Here is a 19,888-nt window from a genome sequence, read left to right as displayed (position 1 = left end):
TTAATTCTGCCAGGTACTTGAGGGAACTTGGACACAGACCCTTCCCTGGTTAAGCCTCCAGACGAGACCTCAGCCCCGCCAGCACTTTGACCGCAGCCTTGCGGAGAACCCATCTAAATGCCCATGATCAGACCCTGACCCGCAGAAAGCGTGACGTATGGGGCACACCTGCGTGTGTCTTAGTCGGTTGAGCATCTGACTCTTGATTTTGGCTCAGGTCATGATCCCAGGGTCGTGGGATCAGCCCCACATCGGGCTTCTCACGGAGCATGGAACCTGCTTAAGATTCTCTCTCTCCCCCACACCCCGCCCCTCTTCCCCGCTCATGTACTGTCTTTCTAAAAAAAATACAAAGAGTGGCATAATAAATGTGCATGCTTTTTGTTACACCACAATAGAAAACTAATACAAAGGACAAAAAGTTTACCCCGGTTTTTATTGGTTCATATTAACATTATAAAAATGCAAGCTAATTCTGGGAATCTGTAATAGGTTCTCCCCCCGCCCCCCTCGAAAGTTGTCCTTAGGGCACCTGGGTGGCTCCATAGGTTAAGTGCCTGACTTTGGCTCAGGTCATGATCTCACAGTTCATAGCTTCTAGCCCCGCATTGGGCTCTGTGCTGACAGTGTGGAGCCTGCTTGGGATTCTGTGTGTGTGTCTCTCTCTCTGCCCCTACCCCACTTGTGCTCGGTCTCTCTCTCTCTCTCTCTCTCTCTCTCTCTCTCTCTCTCAAAACAAAAATTAAAACATCTTAAAAAGTCCCCAAATTTTGGGTCACTTGACAAAATTGGAATATGAATGGTGGCTTAGATAAAAAGTATTGTCTCAATGTTAAATTTCCTGATGGTGATGACTGTGCTGTAGTGATATAAAAAAATGTCCATATTCACAGGAAGCACTCACTGAAAAACTCCAGGGGACACACCACGGTATGTGTGAAACTCACTCTCAAATGGCTCAGAAAACAGCGTATATGTATTGAAAGTATGTGTGCGTGTGTGAGTGTTTCAACCCCTGCTTTTTAAGAGTTCAGAGAACATCTGGAAGGTCTTTCCTCTTAGGGCAGGGCATTTTACCGTTTGCCTTTCCTCTCTGTATACCTCCTGAAGCAAGACGGACTGCTGAAAATGTCACTCGGTGTCTGTAACTTTGTGCCCCGGCAGGCGGGGCGGGCCGACGTAGGACCCCATCTGATGTGGTTACTTGCGTAAGAAAGCTTCGTTCTCAGGCCTTTGCTCCTTTACGACTCACAACAGCCCTTCGTGGCGGGTGCTGTTGAGTGTCTCGCTTTTGCCGAGGAGGCCGTGGAGGTCCCGTCCCAGGTTTCGGAGCCAGTTAGTGGGGAGCCGGGCCCGACTGCAGGTGGGACCCGGAGGCCTGTGCCTGAAGGCTGCCACAGAACGTCACCCCAGGGGCGCTCTTCCCACTGCTCCCCTTCCAGAAACTGGCCCCCCCGGGAAAGCGGCCGAACTACGAACACGACGCTGGGCCCGCACCGGTCTGCCTTCCGTGGGGGGCATCAGGCCACGGCCCCGGGGAGCCTGTAGGCCTTCGGTCCCTGTCGCATCCCGCCGGTGAGTCCACAGGTGGCCCCTGCGGTCGTTTCTGTGGTCCCGACGAGGTGTTGCCAGGAGGTGCCCCGCGGGCGGCCACGGAGGGGGGCCCGGTGGTGGTTCACCCGAGTGCGTGGAGGACTGGGCCTGTCCTCGTGCGCGTCCTCCCGGAAGTCGGCCCCAGCTGCCGCGGGGGGTGGCGCCTGGGGACGTTTGCCATCCCTCCTGCATACGCTGGGCTGCCCGCGCGCCCCCTTCTGTGAGCGTCGAGGGCCCCTTTTGGCCTCTCCTGGAGTGTCAGTGGGGGGGCCCTTCTTCCAGCACTCGGGCCGTCGGACAGCGGCGCTCTCGTTCACCCGGTTCTGCCTGTGACGCGTCCGCGAGCTCAGGAGTTCCTGACTCTAGATTGGCCGTGAGCCTGCTGGTCCGTTTTGTCCAGCCCTTCTAGACCCTCTCTAGACTGCCCTTCTAGACCTTCTCCGGTTTTCCTCCTAAAAAGCTGGCGAGGTGGGACCACCGCACCTGGCCCCAGCGTGCCCCCCACCTGGCCCCAGCGTGTGGCTGCCTCCAGGGGACCTGTTGGATCTCCCCACCAGGGCTCCTGGCTCTACTCCCCCAGACCCCCCACCTGGCCCCAGCGGGCCCCCCACATGGCCCCAGCGTGTGGCTGCCTCCAGGGGAGCTGTTGGATCCCTCGGGCTTTCTCCTGCGCCCTGAGGCAGGAGTGTTCTCCATCCCTGTGGGGTGCAGAGCCTCAGGCCGAAGTCATCCGCTCTGACCACACTGAGCTCTGACCACACTGAGCCTTAGCCTCAGATCTCAGTGTTGATGTGACCAACATCTCACTTTTGCGAAGAATAGGTGGGGAAAACCCCTGTTTCCATTAGCTCTTTAAGGGTTATTTCTGTGTTAACCTGGAGCCCCGGAAAACAACAGACGGGACTGTATTAATAATTGGGATTCCCTAAGAAATGTATCCACAAATACAAAGTTCTTGGGCTATTGAATTTTTTAATGGAGAACAAATATTAAGTGGCTATTTGAAGAACATTTTAGATCATGTAAAGTTTTGTGGTTTTTTTGTTTTGTTTTGTTTTTTGAGAGAGGGCATGCAAGTGATCACACGTGAGCAGGAGGAACGGTGGTGGGGGGGAGGTGGGAAGCAGGGAGAGAGAGGGAGAAAGAGAATCTCAAGCAGGCTCTGTGCTGTCAGCTCAGAGCCCAACTCGGGGCTCGATCTCACAACCCTCGAAATCCCGACATGAGCCGAAATCAAGAGTTGGACGCTTAACCAGCTGAGTCACTGAGGTGCCCCAAACATTGTGGATCGGTGTAAAACCAAGATTGAAGACGCAGTTCACAGTGTTACTTTACATCCCCCTAAAATTTCTTCTGGAATGTCACACCAGGAAAAGTTTTCCCTCTTCTGTTGAGTGCATATATTTTCTTTGGATGCTCAAAATTAACCCATTTGTTTACCTTTTTACCTTCACTGCTAGGAAACTTAGAGCCACACTGCCAAGGCTCAGTCGGGTAACTCTTGTGTTCTAATCTTCTGAGTCTGTTCTCTTTGAAACTCTCTTATTTGTTTTGTGTTTAGTACTGCCTAAATAAATACCTTCAGCCAGGGGGAGAATTGCTTTGTAACTTAGCGCACAGTTTGTAACTTTGTAACAGTTCTGTGGTTTGCTTTGACCCTGCTTCTGGGTAGAAGCAGCAGCTGTGTTACGTTAATTATTAGGCGTATGTTTTAACTAATGTAGACAAGAGCTTGTTGACCTGAGCGCAGGGTGAGGACTCCGATGTCAGCTTCTACCCAGAGAAGTCAAACCCCATGATATAATTTTGATTGAGGAGAATTTTGTTCTGCCCGAGACTGAACTTGGGGGTCTGGTACAGACCAAAGACGTCTGCAGTGAGTGTTAATGACTGACTGTAGGAGCTGGGCCACTTGTCTGCCTTCTGGCCGTGTTTCCTTTGCCCTCCTTGGTCACTGGACGGAGGGGAGAGGAGGAAAACTCTTGGCAGATGCTTTTATTTTAGCAGGACCCCTAGGCGAGTCGGAGGAAGCTAATTTTAGTTCCATTTTTAAAGTTAAGGTAGTCTAGCTGCGTCTTTCCTCTTAGGGTAGAGTGTTTTAGCTTTTGTTTTTGCTTTTGCATTTCCTGTGTATACCTCCCGAAGCAAAATGGACTGCTAAAAATGTCACTTAGTGTTTTATTTTGTGCCTAGAATAACATTCAAGACTTGCGAGCCTCGTGAGTCACTGAAACAGTTTTAGGAGAAAAGAAGTGTTGTCTGTGTTATTCTGTATTTCCCTCTAGAGATTTTCCGGTTGATTTTGTGTACTTATTTTAATTGGACATACCTAATCTATTTCTTTCATCAGTAGCAGTATAATAACACTTTATTGGCTGGCACTTCGCATGCCTCCTTGTGCGCTGAATACCTTGTTTATAAAGGCACAGTACATCTTGTAGGAAGACCGTGGTTAAAGAGGAAAGTGACTGGAAGGTACAGTCGCGCTCCTTATCCAGCGGCCAACTAGCAGACAAGCTTTGTACGCATCCGTCGTCATTAGACCTTACACGTGTGCCCGTCACGGTGGACTTGGGTTCGTGCCAGTGTCTGGCATGCTGTAGACCCTTTCCGTTGTTGGGTAAATGAAGTCAGTAGCAATACAGGTGGGGAAAAGTCCAAGAAAGATGGTTTTATAAAGCAAACTAAGTAGGGAGATCAGCTAGGCCAGTGGGGCTCAGACCCTGTGTGTGTCAAAATCACCCGGAGGGCTCCCGAAAGTGGGTTGCTGGGCCCCACCCCCAGAGCTTCTGGTGCAGTGGGGGTGGCGCGGGGCCCCGGAGATTGCACTTCTGACCACGTCATGGGTGAGGCTGCTGTTGCTGCTGGTGGTTCATCACCACACTTTGAGAGCCACTCATGTAGGCTTATGACGAGGAAAGAGGCTGGAGAAATTGTGCCCGGCCTCGTTGACAAAACCATTTAGTGGCAGAACTGACTCGAAAAGCCGGCCTCCCACTTCCTGACTTCCAGGAGAGAGAAATGTTCCCCGATGTCCCTAAATGGGCAAACTGCCATGATGTGACCACATGCCCTAGTGCCTTTCTTGGGATTTAGTCCCAGGTAAGTGACAACTTTGGGAGAGGACAAGAGGTGTTGTTACAGATACTTGTTAGTCCTGCAGACAACGTGCCCTGTCCCAGCTGCCCATTTGTGGCCAGATGGCATCCACCACCCATCGAAGGAGGTGGTTTGTTTGGAAGCTGGTTAGTCCTCTGAGGTCTCTTGACCCTCCTGGAGGTCTGAGCACGGCCCTCGTGCTTGGTCGGCTGTAGATGGGACAGGGTCTTGGGGGGAAGCCGGCCAGCTACGCGGGTGGTTGCCGTGCAGCACGGAGGCGCTAAGGTTGGGGTGGAGGGGCACTTTGGACAGCCCCCTGGGGCCCGCCTCATGGCCCTTCTCCACTTCCTCTGGGTGAGATGACGAATCCGATGGGCAGGCAGGCTCGAGCAGAGGCTGTTGGGTTTGGGCACAAGGAGCTTATTGTAGGCGTTTCCTGCTCACGCATCTCTCTTTCATTTCCCGCCCTTTGTATGCACCGTCACTGGTCACCCTGGCGCCACTGTCCCCCCCCCCCCCACTCGTCCCTGTGACACTTAAGACACTTGAATGTCACGATGAGTCACAGTGAGCAGAGTCTGAGTGCAGGCGGGCTCCCGAGCGCCGTGTAACTTTTGGCCTCATTATGCTCTCTGAGCCTTAGTTTCCTCGTCTGTGGAATGGCCGTTGAGATCACGTGTGCCTGTCAGGGCCGGCACGGTCAGTGCTCAGTGAATCACGGCCGTTTTAAGGAGAGAGCGGACTGGACCAGGCTGGATTGTGGGCAGTGCTTGACTAACACGTGCCTTCAGTGGCCCCTTCCCTGCACTTCGTGGTCTCTGTCAGTGTCGGGACGGCGCCCGCACGTTTGGGTTTTGCCTTAGCGTGCAGGGAGTTCGCTGTGTCTCAGCATCTCGGGGGAAGGGCCTTGTTGAGAGGAGTAGGGCTCCAGGGCGCTGTGCTGTCACCCTGCGGGCAGCATGTTTCGACCGTGAACTGAGCCGTCCTCCCGGCCAGTGGAGCCCCCGGTGCTCGTCACCCGCTGTAGAGTGTGCTTCGCGGCGTGGGGAGGCCGGAGGCCCGCCCTCCTGGACCCAGCAGCCCGCTCCTGCCTGGCCCCGCTGGCCCTGCTCCCTCTCGCCACTCCCTCCCTCTGCCGTACTGACCAGGTCTCCCGATTCACCTTGGCCCTGCTGGCCCAGGGCCTTCCCAACATGCTCCTCCCTCTGCCAGAAACACTTTTCCTCGGTCCACACGCCCGGCCCTCCGCACACACACTACAGAAAATGAAAACCTGGCCAACTGCAGTGAGTCTTTCAGGCTCCAGTTTAGCCCGGTTTCCTTGCAGGGTCCAGGGCGGAAGATGGCTTTAGGGCACCTATCCCTGCCTTACTCCCCACCCATCCAAGTTCTGCTGGCACCCGAGCCCCGTCGCGGGCTGCCTCTGGGGGCGTGCAGCCCGCGGGCCACGCACTCAGCGCTCTCGCAGTTGGGTCACGGGCGGGGCCTCGGCCCACTCGGTCGCAGTCGTGCTTGCGGGGGTTTGTGCAGGTCTCTCTTCCCCGTCCCTCCTGAGTGTCCGTGCCGCGACTGCCTGACACGCTGCGCACCGGGCACTGCGCATCAGAGGCTTGAAAAGCGCCCTGAGCCGTGTTGCCCCCGACGATCGTGCTCCCCATCCTCTGCAGGGTTCCTTCCTCGCCCAAGAGGAGAGAGGGACCGTCACAGGCTCTTCCTCGGCATGGCGCCAGCTCAGACTGGACTTTGTTTATGGGGAGCCTTCTTCCCTTGGGGCCATGCGGGGGCCCCCCTAACCCGGGCAGGTGGGGGCAGTGTCAAGGGGCACGACCGTCACCAGACGATGTCGCCAGAGGGGTCACACTTCTCCAGGCTCTGCCGTGCCTGAGCCGGCGCCGTTGCATCGGTGCCTTGTGCCCCGCGTGGCTGCTGCCCTCAAAGGGAGAAGAAATTCCTCCCGAGCGGAGTATGGAGCTCCAGATTTCTTTGTACCTGGGGGAGAAGCCCAAGTGGGGGCCTCTCATATTTGGGGAATGGGCCCAGGGTCAGCTGTATAGCACAGAGATAGGAGCTCAGTTTTATCAGGCGGTCTTCTTTGGGTAAGAGATCGGAATTTAAAAAAAATTGTTATTTTAGCATTTATTTATTTTTGAGACAGAGACAGAGCATGAACGGGGGAGGATCAGAGAGAGAGGGAGACACAGAATCCAAAGCAGGCTCCGGGCTCTGAGCTGTGAGCACAGAGACCGACGTGGGGCTTGAACTCATGGACTGCGAGATTATGACCTGAGCCGAAGTCGGACGCTTAACCGATTGAGCCACCCGGGCGCCCCTGGGTAAGAGGTCGGAATTTTAAAGCCAAACAGTGCTTCAGTAGATTGGACAGAAGAGGCAGCCAATTTGAGATTTCAGAACTGGACTTTCCACGGATGGTTTGGGTTTCCTGCCCACAGAAACGAAATGTTGAAGTTAAAGCGGCACCATGTTCTTAGCAGCCGGGCTTTAACCAAGCCTCAGGACACGCGAGGTTCTGTGCTAAAATTTTTGTTTTGATGAAAAGTTTAGAAACACTACTCTCAGCCTCCACCACAAAGAATACAAAAATATTATTGTAAAGAAATTAAATATATTTCAATTCCTGCTTCGTGGTCATACTTCAATTTGTAAAGAGAGTTGGAACCCAAAACGCTTTAAAAGGTGACCTTCAAAAATGTGCCAAATCTTCTGCAGTGTAGACCCATGTACAGATTCAGTCCACTGATTTTCACGCATTTTTTCAAACATCCACTAGCTTTTGGGAAGCTGCGTATTTTTATTATTAAGACGCCCTCAGTTCTGAGGACGTTGTGGCCGGCAGACCAGTTGCAGAACAAAAACTGAAAACTGTCTTCGGGAGGTTGAAGCCAGCAGGGTGAGTTCACTATGGGCCCAGGCTTCCTGGAAGAAAATGAAGTGACACGTTTTTCTCCATGGGCACTTGGTGGCTCTCAGAAAGTTCTGGTTGAACGCCCTGGGACTGTCCGCTGCCATCCCCTTCTTCCTAAGGAATGGTTTGACAAACCCCACCCAGACCGCGTCGTAGGAACATCCTGCTTCCTGTCAGATCTGGGGGTACCTGTGCTTGGGGATGCTGGGTCCCTAGCACATTCCTTTCTTTCCCAGCTGGCTTTGTTTTCCTGTGTAGAAAATTCAGAGTTTTCCATCTTAAATGGAAAAATGTGGTTATCATCTTAGAATGTGTTCTAAGGACTTCGAAGTTACTTTTGTTTTCCACTAAGAAAACCGTTCATTCGTGGGCTGGGGTGAGTGTGGGATAAGGACCCATCCTCCTGCCTCGGGGCCAGCTCCTGAGCAGTCAGGCTGGGCCCTAGGCCTAGCAGGGTGCCGGCTTTTCACCAGTCCTAATTCTGGACCCCCTGACGCAGCCCCTCCGCTTGTAGCCTCTGTGCGTTTTGTCCAGGTTGGTTTCTTCTGATGGCAGATGTGAACGCGTGTAGTTTTGTGTGTGCTTTTGATAGATGCCTTGTCATTGACCCACTTCTCTACCTTCGTGAGAACCACTGCCTTAGAGCAATTACTGGAGGGAAAAGCCACTTTTTTTCCAGCACAGAGTAGATGCTAAACAAACATTGTAGCCTGATATGAGCAAGGATACACAGGGCAGGAGAGCAGTCGTGACCACTCTGGTCCCCCACTTCTGGTGAACGTTGTTGTCCTGAGCACGTGTGCACAGTCAGTCTGCGGGAAATATCTACTGACTTACCTGTGCTCTGAGCCTTGTACTAAAGATGCCTGTTTTAACCAGATTTCCTGGCTTGGAGTGGCTGGTTGGTTGGAATTTGGTGACGGGGACTGGTCACCCCTCCCCCCCAGCCCCATGGCTGTGCCAGTGCAGGCCTGTTCTAGGCACAGCGCTTACGTACCTGTCTCCCTGTCAGAAGGGGCCTGTCCCAAAGAACGTTGTTGTTGTTGTTTTAGTGTTTGTTTATTTTTGAGAGAGAGAGAGAGAGAGAGAGGGGCAGACTGCAAGTGGGGGAGGGGCAGAGAGAGAGAAAGACAGGGAATTCGAAGCAGGCTCCAGGCTCTGAGCTGTCAGCACAGAGCCCGATGTGGGGTTCAAACTAATGAACCGTGAGATCATGACCGGAGCCGAAGTCAGAAGCTTAACCGATTGAGCCACCCAGGCGCGCCCCCCAAAGAATGTTTTGATGGGAGATGAGAACTTCTCTGTCATAGTCAAAGGATGTACCTGCCTGTCACTTTGGCTCTGCTGAGTTTGCAGAGTCCCCCCATCTCCCGCTCAAGATTTGGAATTTCTTGGCAGTTTACCTCTTTCTGCTAGATCTTTATTCCCCTGGAGGACTAGTTAAAGCCCAGATTCCTGGGTGCCTCCCCTAGAAACCTTGATTCATTAGGTCTGAGTTGGGGTGGAGAGCTGGTATCCTAACCAGCTCCAGGCCATGGTGCTGCCGTTAACCACCCAGACCCTTCACTCTTGTTGGGGGAAGGATTAAGACACTGTTTGGTCCTAGAACTCACTTGTAGGGTTACAAAGCAAAATGGGATTTAAATGTTTTAGATTTTTGATACACTTCGTGTACTTGATCACGGCATTTCTTACTGTGGTTTGTGGTCAGAAAAGGTCGGAAGGCTACGGAGTGCTTCCGCCTTAGAAATGGCCCACCTGCTGGTGCTGTGCCCGGGCCCGATCGTCGGTTCCACAGCCAGGGCGGGAAGCTCAACCAGGGCCCGGGTGACTCGGGAAAGGGCTGTGCCGCGGTCTCGATTGCCCCTGCAGGACCCCTGACCTCATTGTGTGAGGCGGCTTCTCCACCCCACTCTCCCCGTGGAGAAGGTTCTTCAGCATTTCAAGCTGGTTGTGATGGAAATAAGTTTCATGAAATGCTATTTAGCCTCACTACCTCCGTGCCCTCTGACCGTTTCTATTCTGTTTCGTGTTTTAATCCCTGGAATCGGTTTGGGGACCTGCTAATGGGTCGTGACTTGGCGTGAACGTGAGCAGGAGCAGGCACCCTTCCTGCCGGGACTCCCTCGGTTCTGTCTCTGAGAGATGCCTCTCTTACCCAGGGCGACCCCATCCCTTCACATTTGTCATGGTCCTATCCCTTCATGTCTGCTCGGCTTACACAGCTTTAGGGCTTTCTTCACGAACTTTTCCTGTGTCTTTCAGGAAGTAAACCCTTCGTTTCTTTAGCACTTGACTTGCTCTGCTGTGTACTGGGGCTCTGCGTGGATGGCTTTACCTCTCTGTTAGCTTCTACACCACTTGAGGGCAGAGCCTACGTTCCCGTTCAACCACGGTCCGTCCGGACCAGACTTTCTGCGGCACCGAATGCCCAGCACGTGGCTGGTGGAAGGAGCTGAGCCAAGTTGTGTGCCACTGTGTGGATGGCCACAGGGCCCGAATTTGGTGGGTTTTTTGCTTGTTCACTTATTTATTTTTGAGAGAGCAAGCGCGCGCACAAGTCGGGTAGGGGCAGAGAGCGAGGGAGACACAGAATCCGAGGCAGGATCCAGGCCCCGAGCTGTCAGCGCAGAGCCCGACGCGGGGCTCGAACCCACAAACCTCGAGATCATGACTTGAGCCAAAGTCAGACACTTCACCGACTGAGCCACCCAGGAGCCCCTGAATTTGGTATTTAACCTTGTTTCAGTGGGAAAGTGCATCCTGATTCCAAACCGCTGACTTTGAGAAGATAAGTCTCTGCCTCCTTCCTTCTTCCCTGTGTGGCTGTGCCTGTCCTTCCTCCTGGCATGCTGAGACAGGGCCTCAGACAAGCCACAGGAGGCTGCCTCCTGTGGGAAGATTTGGTCCTTTAAAAAGAACTTCAGTTCCAGGGGACACAAAGAATACGTGTGTTGAGAGAGAAGATGGGAAAACGAGCTTCCTTCTGGAGAATTCTAGAATGAAGCAACTGGATTTTTCCTAAAGGCAGTCTTTGGAGTGGAGTGAGTTTCTGGAAGGTTCTGAACAAGAGAGAGTTTGGAGAGAGTGAAAGGAATGTTTTTTGGCTGAGCCTAAGACCCAGGAAGGGGCCAAGCACTGAAGAACTATCTCGTAACAACACGTAGTGACGCCATTTTGTTACTAATCACAGACCGTGAAGGTGGAAATTCTGTGAGAACTGGGAGGCCTTTTTGACTGCGGAAAGTCCCCTTCTAATGCTTCCTAGCCAAACGGCAACTCCAGCCGTTGCTCAAACACATGTTCTTCCGCGACCCATTGTTTTTGGAGTTATTTAAAAATAGTCTTGCGTCCCATCTATAACCCCACCTCCCAAGGTGAGAGAGCTGGCGTGTGACTTCGGCCTCTTCCCCTCAGGCCAAGAGACCGCCTGAGATTTCACCACTAAGAGTATTTTTAGCCCAGGAGCTAACACAGCAAGAAGGTCTTTGATGTGCTGCTGCTGTGAGCCATCTTGGTCTTGGACTTTTCCAGAAGGGTGTGATTCACTTTTATAAGCAGCGCTGGCCTGAAAGCCTTGCTTTCTGCTCTTGTGGCAACTTGCTTACCTGGCGATCAAAGTTGTGAACACATCTAATAAACAGTACTTGCTAAGCTTTAGTTTTCAAAAGAGGAAGAGAGAGCCTACACTGAGACGTGCCGTGTAAGTCGGAAGCTGGGGGTGGGGACAGGGTGGCATGCATGGCCAAACACAGAGCCCTGTACCTCCTCTTGGGTGCTGGTTCCCTTTAAGTGGAATGCTGATGCAGAGAGAATGAGAATATTCCTATAGGAGACAAGAGCCCACAAGTCCCCCCCCCCCCCGCCCCGCCCCTGAGCCTGTATTCCACTTATTTGAGCCATCTTTAAAAAATTTCTTTTTGTTTACTTGAGAGAGAAGCAGAGAGACAGAGTGGAAGCAGGGAAGGGCAGAGAGAGAGAGAGAGAGAGAGAGAGAGAAACACAGAATCTGAAACAGGCTCCAGGTTCTGAGCCATCACACAGGGCTCCAACTCGACTCTAAGCTGAAGTCGGACGCTTAACCGACTGAGCCACCCAGGCACCCCTTATTTGAGCCATTTTTAAGGGTGTTTATTCACTTCTCCCTCTACTGCGTTAGGAGACTGTGTGGCTGGTGTGTCAGGGTCTGTCACCTCACAGCCTCAGTCTCCCTACCTTAGAGAGCCACTATGAGGACTAGATGAGACAGGCCTGAACACTCACCGTGCGGGACACGGGCCCAGCTATCGCCGTGCGGTTCCTCAGAGCCTAAGCGGTGCCTTGTGCACACAGAACTGATGCGTTTGGCTGGAAACGAGTTGGGTTGGCTATCAGGCTCTAAGCCAGTGAGATTCTGGCTTTGACTAAACCAGCATGACTTCAGATTTTAGTCTCAGAATTGCGAGGGCCTTCAGAGCCTCTGGGTGGTTAGACTGTCTGTGGCTGTTAAGTGATTCACAAACGGAATAGCTGGGCATCACCAGTACTGGAGGGGGCTGTCTTTTTCTTCCTGGCCCTCCACATGTTGTTTACTTATGACACTGAAGTTGTCCCACGAGGAGGAGAGATGTCCGGGGGGCTGGTTGATACTTTAGCCATTACTGAGGAAGGAGCCCTGGACTGGCCTGGTTCAGGATGCCTGGGTCCTAGGCTGGGGCATATCTGATCCCAAGGCCTCCGCTTCCTCTGCAGGCAGACTCGGGATCCTTTCAACTTCTCAGGCTGCATGGAGGCTGAGAGCCCACTGCTCACTGGGCACCTGCCCAGGGGTGCCACCTTGGCTGGCCACTGCTGCAGAGAGATTGGCATTGATCAGCACTTGATTCTGAATGCGTAGAGCAGAGTGGGGTTGGTTCCCCCACCACCGCTGGTCTGGACTGTCCTGAGGAATGAATATTTCTTCCAGAACAGGCCCCCTGGCCACAAACATATTTGAGAGACAGGAACAGAGGGTCAGGGTCCATGAAAAACACGCATCAAAGAACAGCTGAGAAGACCCTTTGCTCATTTTGTTTCGGAGAAAAATTCCCTGCCTCTCCTTCACCCCCGCCCCTTACTGCCCTCCACCCACGTGCCTGGGAAGCCAGACGTATGCCTTTGGAGAAGTGGTCATTTTCAGATCCCTCTCTGGTCCTCAGAGACTCGTGAAGCCTTTCCCAAGCCAGCACCTGTTTGCTGACCCGGATGCATTTCCTCGGTCCCCATGTGAAATGCCTAAGGCCCGGAGCTGTCCCTGAGAGCCCAGCCGGTGCTCCTGCCCTCGGAGCAGGCTAGGCCTTATTCAAGGCCTCTGGGCTGCAGAGCACTTTCGTCCTCCTCTCAGGCGGGGCCGTGAGCAGCTGAAAAGCCCCTGCCTTTGCCGACCAAGTCTCCATCCTGGGCCTCCTCGCTCCGTGTCATGACTGCGGGCTTTCCCGGCTCTCCGCCGCGAGATCGGGGCTCCTCGGAGAGAGAAGCTGTATCTTGCTCCTCCCTCTTGACCCCTGCGCCTTGCAGATGTCAGGCCTATAAAGATTTATCGAACAGGTGAATGAGTGAACGAATGCGGATGCCTGCCCCGTGCGTATCTGCTGCACCGTTTCCCGGGTGATAAGGAAGGGAAGGGACTATAGGTGACCCTTGTCCTTTGACTCTCTTCTTGCTCTGTCCAGTGAGCTCCTTCTGCAGCGTCCGAAGCTTCCAGGGCTTTGGCTCTCTGCTCTTCCTGTTGCCTGGGAAAGAAAGAAGTATGCGCCTGCTGACAAACGAAAGTGGTTTTCCTCTGGAAGTCCAGAGGGTGGCCTGACAAATCATGAGCCCTCGGGGGCCCCGCGCGGGGCCAGGCACAGCTGAGGCCAGCAGAGTCCTGGTCTGCCACGGCCTCCGCTGCCCGTGAGCGCCCGTGCCCCACCGCTGTGGCCTGGCCCCAAATAAACAGGCCTTCCTGCCTCCAACTTGGGCTGCTTTGCTGGTGACATGATGCTAAAAACTATGCTCTGAGGCCGTTGAGGAGAATTGTTTGAATTCTAAACTGGCATCAGTCCTAACGCGCAAGTTCCTCTGAGGGACAGAGGCTGCTCCAAACAACTCCACCTAAGGGACAAAGGTCAGGGTGGACCCTGCTTCCTGTTGTAGCCAGGATGCTGAGTGGCGTGGCGCACTTTGGCCCCGCTTACTCTCTGCCCAGTGCTGTGGTGTGTTTACTCAGAATAAGCTTATTCCCACCCCCCGCCCGTGTCTCATTCCCTCCCCCTCCCTTCTCTGTCTCTCTCTCTGTCTCTCATCTCTAGAAATAAAACTCTGGAGAGGTGACTAATTCACATCTCCGGATGTCTGTAAAGTCTGTGGCTTTAAGAATCTCTAGGTCGTTTCCAAACAGTGATGGCAAAAAAAAGTACTTCCTTGGGAGTAGGCCGCCCTGGGGGCAGGCTGACCTTGACTTGTTCACAGCACGTGTAAGGGCTGCAGTTGCCTTGTCTGTGACGGGGATGTGTGTGTGATTTATGGGGCGGGGGTTGAGGGGCAGTGTTGGGCCCTGTGACTTGGTTTCCTCGTCTGTCAAACGGTCACAAAAATACTTTCCTTCCGGTGTCAGCGTGAGGATAGGGGGTGACATAGAACTCCCCGCACGGGGCCCGACTTCTGACGGGATGTTGAAAACAGAGGCTGCTGACTTAACCTTTTGATTGGACTCCAGGAGGGAAGCAGTTCTCAACCCGGAGGCCCCCCCTTCACCTTCTCTTGGGCCATCTGTCCGGTATCTGATGAAGGTTTGATAAAAGGAGTACGTCTTGGGGAGAACTCTGCGTGTGAACTTATTCAGAGCCCTCTCTGATGGCTGTGGGGGAGGCGCGTGGACGTCTCAGAGGCTCCACCTTTCTCTCTGAGCGAGAAGAGAAGCTACAGGCAGGAGGGTTTTGAGCAGAGGGGCGACCTTCTACAAGGATCCGTCTGGTCACTGACTGGAGAAGACTCCAGAGAGGCAAGGCGCTGGGGACTGTTGGAAGGGTGGCACAGCGGCTTAGGCACCAAGTGGCTGTGGCTTGGGTCAGGGTGTTGACGGTGCAGGTGGCTACAGTGGGGACATTCTGCATGTACTGTTAAGGCGGGATTCACAGAATTTGCCGAAAGACTGGATGGTACACGTGAGCGGGAGAGCAGAGTCCGGGATTCTGACCCGAGCTCTGGGAGGGTGAAGCTTCCTGTGTACCAGGATGTCGTGGCAGCAGGTCTGGGAGGGAGTACGGGGAGTGCAGTTGTGGGGTTGAGCTGCCCGATCTAGACCCTCCAGAGGAGTGACCGGGAGCTCGTGTGCAGAGACAGATCGCTCAGCAGTTAAGCGGCGCCTATCTTCTCCATCAGCACAGGCCCCTGGGTTGTCCTCTGGTTGCTCGGCTTCCTGTGCCATCCGTATGCTGCCAGCACCCCCACGGGTACCTCCAGCCCCCATCCATCTCCGTAACTCAGACTCGCCTGTCCACCTGCCTAATTCAAGTTCCCCTGGATGTCTGCAGGGGAGGGTTCCTGTGTCCGGTGTCCCGACACAGGGCTTGGCACAGGTGAGATGTGCTCAAGTGTTTGTTGACAAGGAGTATTGTTTATTTCTCAGACTAACCTCGTGACTAGGTACTATTACAATTATATAAAAATACACCGATTCGGTCTTGATTAAAAACAAAAGAAATTATAGAATACAGTTGTGTTTATGCTAAGGTCTTTATGTTTTATTTATTTTGAGAGACAGAGAGAGACAGAGAGAGAGTGCATGCAGATGAGGGGCAGAGAGAGAGAGGAGACAGAGAGTCGCAAGCAGGCTCCATGCTGCCAGCACAGAGCCCGACATGGGGCTCAAACTCATGAACCATGAGATCATGACCTGAGCTGAAATCAGGAGTCAGATGCTTAACCAACCGAGCCACCCAGGTGCCCCTGCATTAAGTTCTTTAAAATTTCCATACAGCGAACGAAAGTAGAAAACACTATTTACTGGTGATTTAAGATCATAAAAATATTTACATTTATGTAAGTTCTTTTTATTACTTTCACAAAGACGAAATAGAAACTTCCTAAGACACTCACGATGCTTCCTGGGATATTCAATGGAGAGTTATTTGGAAAGACACTCGCTCTGGATTGTTCATGGTTAAATAAGTTTGTTTCAGAGAATAGGATTTCTTTAAATTTTAAATGAGCTGTTCATCTGACCCATGTGAAAATCATGTGAGCTCTTTTTTAGAAGAAGCTTAAACCCCCATGTCTACTTTATTACAGCGTTTCATTGATGTATACCATGAATCAGAAAAGTACATCTGGCTTTTTAAGTACTCAGCATGGAGAATTCTCACAAATCCAACACACCAGTGTAACCGGCTCTGAGCAAAATACAGTGCGTCCCTCCCTCCCTCCTGTCCCCTGCTGGTTACCCCACACCCCAGGCATCACTGCTGGCTTAACTCCTCAAATCATAGATTAATTTTGCTGGTGTTTGTATTTGTATAAATGGAACACCATACACAGTGTCCTTCTGTGTGTGTGCCTTCTTCCTACGTTTGTAAGGTTCATCCATGTTTTTTTTTTTTATTTATTTTTTTTTAACGTTTATTCATTTTTGAGAGACAGAGACAGAGTGTGAGCAGGGGAGGGGCAGAGAGAGAGGGAGACACAGAATCCGAAGCAGGCTCCAGGCTCCGAGTCGTCAGCACAGAGCCCAGCCGCAGGGCTCGAACCCACGAACCACGAGATCATGACCTGAGCCAAAGTCAGACATTTAACTGGACTGAGCCACCCAGGCGCCCCCATCCAGGTTTAAAAAAAAAAAAATTTAATGTTTATTTTTGAAGGAGAGACAGAGCACAAGCAGGGGAGGGTCAGAGAGGGAGACACAGAATCCAAAGCAAGCTCCAGTCTCCAAGCTGTCAACGCACAGAGCCCGACGGGGGCTTGAACACAAGAACAGCAAGATCATGACCTGAGCTGAAGTCAGACGCTTAGCCGACTGAGCCACCCAGGTGCTCCATAAGTAGTCTGTCTATTAGCCATTTGCATATCTTCTTTTGTGACGTGTCTGTTCAATCCGGAATCTGTTTTTAATTGTTACCAGTTATGCAGAGAGAACCAAAATGGTGCCTCTGTCAGGTTTGAGCCCAAATCCGAGGTGAAGCTTGGTTTCTTCTGTGGACAGTAGGCGTAGCCTCTCTCCTGCACCCCATCCCTTCTGCCTCCTCCCCGAGCCTCACTCTTTGGCTCCGTCCCTCCTGGTCTGGACCCAGCTCAGGCATCTGGATAGTATCTTCTCAGTTTTTCAGTGCTCGTACCCGTGACCTGACCATTCCATTTCTAGGTCTGTCTCATTATACAGGCACCCAGAAAGGTACGCCTGAGAGTGCCCAGCAACACGGCATTGATTGAATAGCAGAAGTTAGAAACCGTCCGCCAGGAGACTGGGCACAGAGGTTTCAGCAGAACGTCCTTCAACCGTGAACCGTGCTCACATGAAAAAATGCCCACAGAAGTTGAAAAATACTTCATCTCTGCCATATGTGGAGTTACGAGGGATTTTCACCTTCCGAGTTATATATTTTTGCAGTGTTTGGATTTTTATAACAAGGTTGTTTCACTTTTTGTTGCTGGAAAAAAAAAGAAAAGAAAAGCGATCTACTTACTCCTCCCAGCAGCACCAAGTCGTCAGTCCACTGCCAGAGCAGACGGGTTGTATGAACAGATTTCTCGGGTCGGGAGAGGGCCTGCTCTTGCGAAACCCCAAACGCTAATTTTCCCTCTGCTTTGACATGAATAGTTCTATATTAAGTAAGACAGAGGATCTTTTAATATGGACATTGTTGGAGAAAGATGAAACATCAGGTTGCTTTCCGTTCTAGGCTGTGGCTATTTTTAGCCAAGTGTTGGCAGAGGCGTGGTGATGTTATCAAGTAACAGTAATGGCTTCCATTTATTGAGCATTCGCTGTGTGTCAGGTCCTTGGCGAAATGCTTGACACACGGGGTTATGTTTAATCCTCACCGCAGCCCAAGGAGGTAGGCCCCGAGGTTATGCTTTTCCACAGGCGAGGAACGTGCAGCTCAGAGAGGTACAGACTTTGCCCCTGTGTACGGCCGAGCTCCGGGTAAAGCCCACGTGCTGGCTGCCATGCCCACAGCCTGGACTCTTGTCTCTATCTTTCCATTAGTCTGGAAAAGTTTAAATAAGTAACAGTCTGAAATCCTAGGTTTGAAAAGGGTTTTCCTAGGGGCACCGGCGTGGCCCGGTTGGTTCAGTGTCCAACTCTTAATGTCGGCCTGAGTCATGATCACCTGATTCCATGGGTTCGAGCCCTGCGTCGCGCTCTGCACTGACAGAACCCGCTTGGGATTCTGTCTCTGCCTCTCTGTGCCCCTCTCCTGCTCGCGCTCTCTCTGTCTCTCTCAAAATAAATAAATAACCTCAGGGAAAGAAAAGTTCTTCCTGATGTCCTCAAGCCACTTCTCCACTGGGGTTACCCTTTTTACACGTTTGGAAAATGGGGGAGTATGGGTTGGGTAGACGGCATTCGGATGGAACTCGTGTAAGTGGACAGTGGTGCCACAATTCTGTGCCCAGTCCGCTGTAAGTAACAAGAAACTGGTGGCCACGGTGTTTCTCAAGACTGGCTGTAATAATTTTGGAACTGCCTCGAAGCGTTACCCACCGTGACCCTGACTTTGTGGTCCCGTGGTTGATATTTGGAGACTGCCCTTATCCAGAGCCAAGTTAAGCCCTGACAGAAACCACTGCTAAGTTGGGATCCCAGCTGCTACAAGTGACATTTGAAAGGCCGGTGGATGGGTACATTCGTCAGCCACAGGCAGAGACCGCTGTCGGGCTTGGACGGGGGGCACGTTGAAAATCTAAGACTGAAACCTCGATACCTGGCCGACGACTCAGGAAGAAAGTGGTGTGGCTTTGGGGGTTTGGGGGTTTTTTGGCGATATGATTCTGTGAACAGGCTACGTGCCTCTCTTCCAGTCTGTCTTTCCTCTCTGGGTAGAGAAGGACCTTCGTCTGACCGCTGGGTCTGCATCCTGAGATGGTTGCCCCAGAAAGTGCCCGCTCTCCGTAACCTTGTAGCCATTTATATGGAACTTGTGAGGCCCCGTAAGCCACCCTTCCTCTGGAAGAAATGACCAGCAGATTAGTCATCGGGAGTTCCTGACCTTCCGTGGCGTGAATGCCACACTGAGCAGTGGTCGGACGCTTTGTTTTCTTAAGTTCTGTCGATAACCTGTGACGTCGCTCTCAGATTTGATAGACCACAGTAAGATAGCAATTTGTGACATCTCTTCTGTGAAGGAGGGATTTTGTTTCCCTCGGTTAGGTACGGCCGTGAAGACAGTGTACCAGTCAGGCTGTGCCAGGTGTTGGTGGGGAGGGACAGTAGAACTGCAAAGTGGCATGGCCATTCTGGAAAATCATTTGGCAAAATCCGTAAAATCAGGGGCGCCCGGGTGGCTCCGTCGGTTCAGCGTCTGACTCCGGCTCAGGTCACGATCTCACGGTCTGTGAGTTCGAGCCCCCTGTTGGGGGTGCCCAGAGCCTAGAGCCTGCTTAGAATTCTGTCTCCCTCTCTCTCTCCCTCTCCCCCGCTCAAGCTCTGTCTCTCTCTTTCAAAAAGAAACATTAAAAAAAATTTTTTTTAATCCATAAAATTAAATCTATATACTCTATAGCTAAGCAGTTCTATTCATAGAAAGCCCTTGCATGTGTTCCGGGAGACATGTATGGGAGTGTTCATGGCAGTGTTGTTAATAGAAGCTGGAAACATGCCAGCGTCCCCTGGGATCGTGGAATATATGGAATTTCACAGCACGGAAAACGAGAGCACTTCCATACACTTCACGGTTGAACGTCAGACCTACCACTGAGGGAAAAAGCAAGAACGTGAGAATATTTACAGCATATTTCCACTTATGTAAGCGTCACAAACCTGTAAATTAAACTATGCTTATAGATACAAACTGTCACAAATGGTAAGGGCTGATGAGCCCAAAAATCAGAATCGCGGTTACCCGTTGTTGGGAAGAGAGATGTGATCACGAAGGGACGTGAGGTGGCATCAGTGGACCTGATAACTTTCCGCCTCTAGAGCCATGCTGTCTGATACAGCAGCCTCCGGCCCCATTTCAGGTACTCAGTAGACACACAAGGCCCGTCACGTTGGATGGTGCAGACACGGAACATTTCCATCATGGCTGAAAGTTCTGATGGACTAGCTTGGGGGAT

At 52.2% G+C, this 19,888-nt stretch overlaps 1 protein-coding gene across 15 annotated transcripts in view; it reads left to right on the top strand.

Moving 5' to 3' along the window:
• The window catches only part of RAPGEF1 (Rap guanine nucleotide exchange factor 1), a 130,186-nt gene that overhangs the window by 40,661 nt on the left and 69,637 nt on the right, over positions 1-19,888 (top strand). The window contains exon 1 of one of the 15 annotated variants that reach the window (XM_053908449.1): positions 5,283-5,391. The exons of the other annotated variants lie outside the window; for them this stretch is intronic. Coding sequence (XP_053764424.1) covers positions 5,352-5,391 — 40 coding nt within the window. The 5' untranslated portion in view covers positions 5,283-5,351. Of the gene's footprint in view, positions 1-5,282; positions 5,392-19,888 lie in introns of those variants that run through there. 15 annotated transcript variants of the gene reach the window in all.

Source organism: Panthera pardus, unplaced genomic scaffold (assembly GCF_024362965.1).
Source record: "Panthera pardus isolate Hobbes unplaced genomic scaffold, ASM2436296v1 HiC_scaffold_20, whole genome shotgun sequence".
Classification (NCBI taxonomy): domain Eukaryota; kingdom Metazoa; phylum Chordata; class Mammalia; order Carnivora; family Felidae; genus Panthera; species Panthera pardus.
This window is presented reverse-complemented; position numbering and strand designations above follow the sequence as displayed.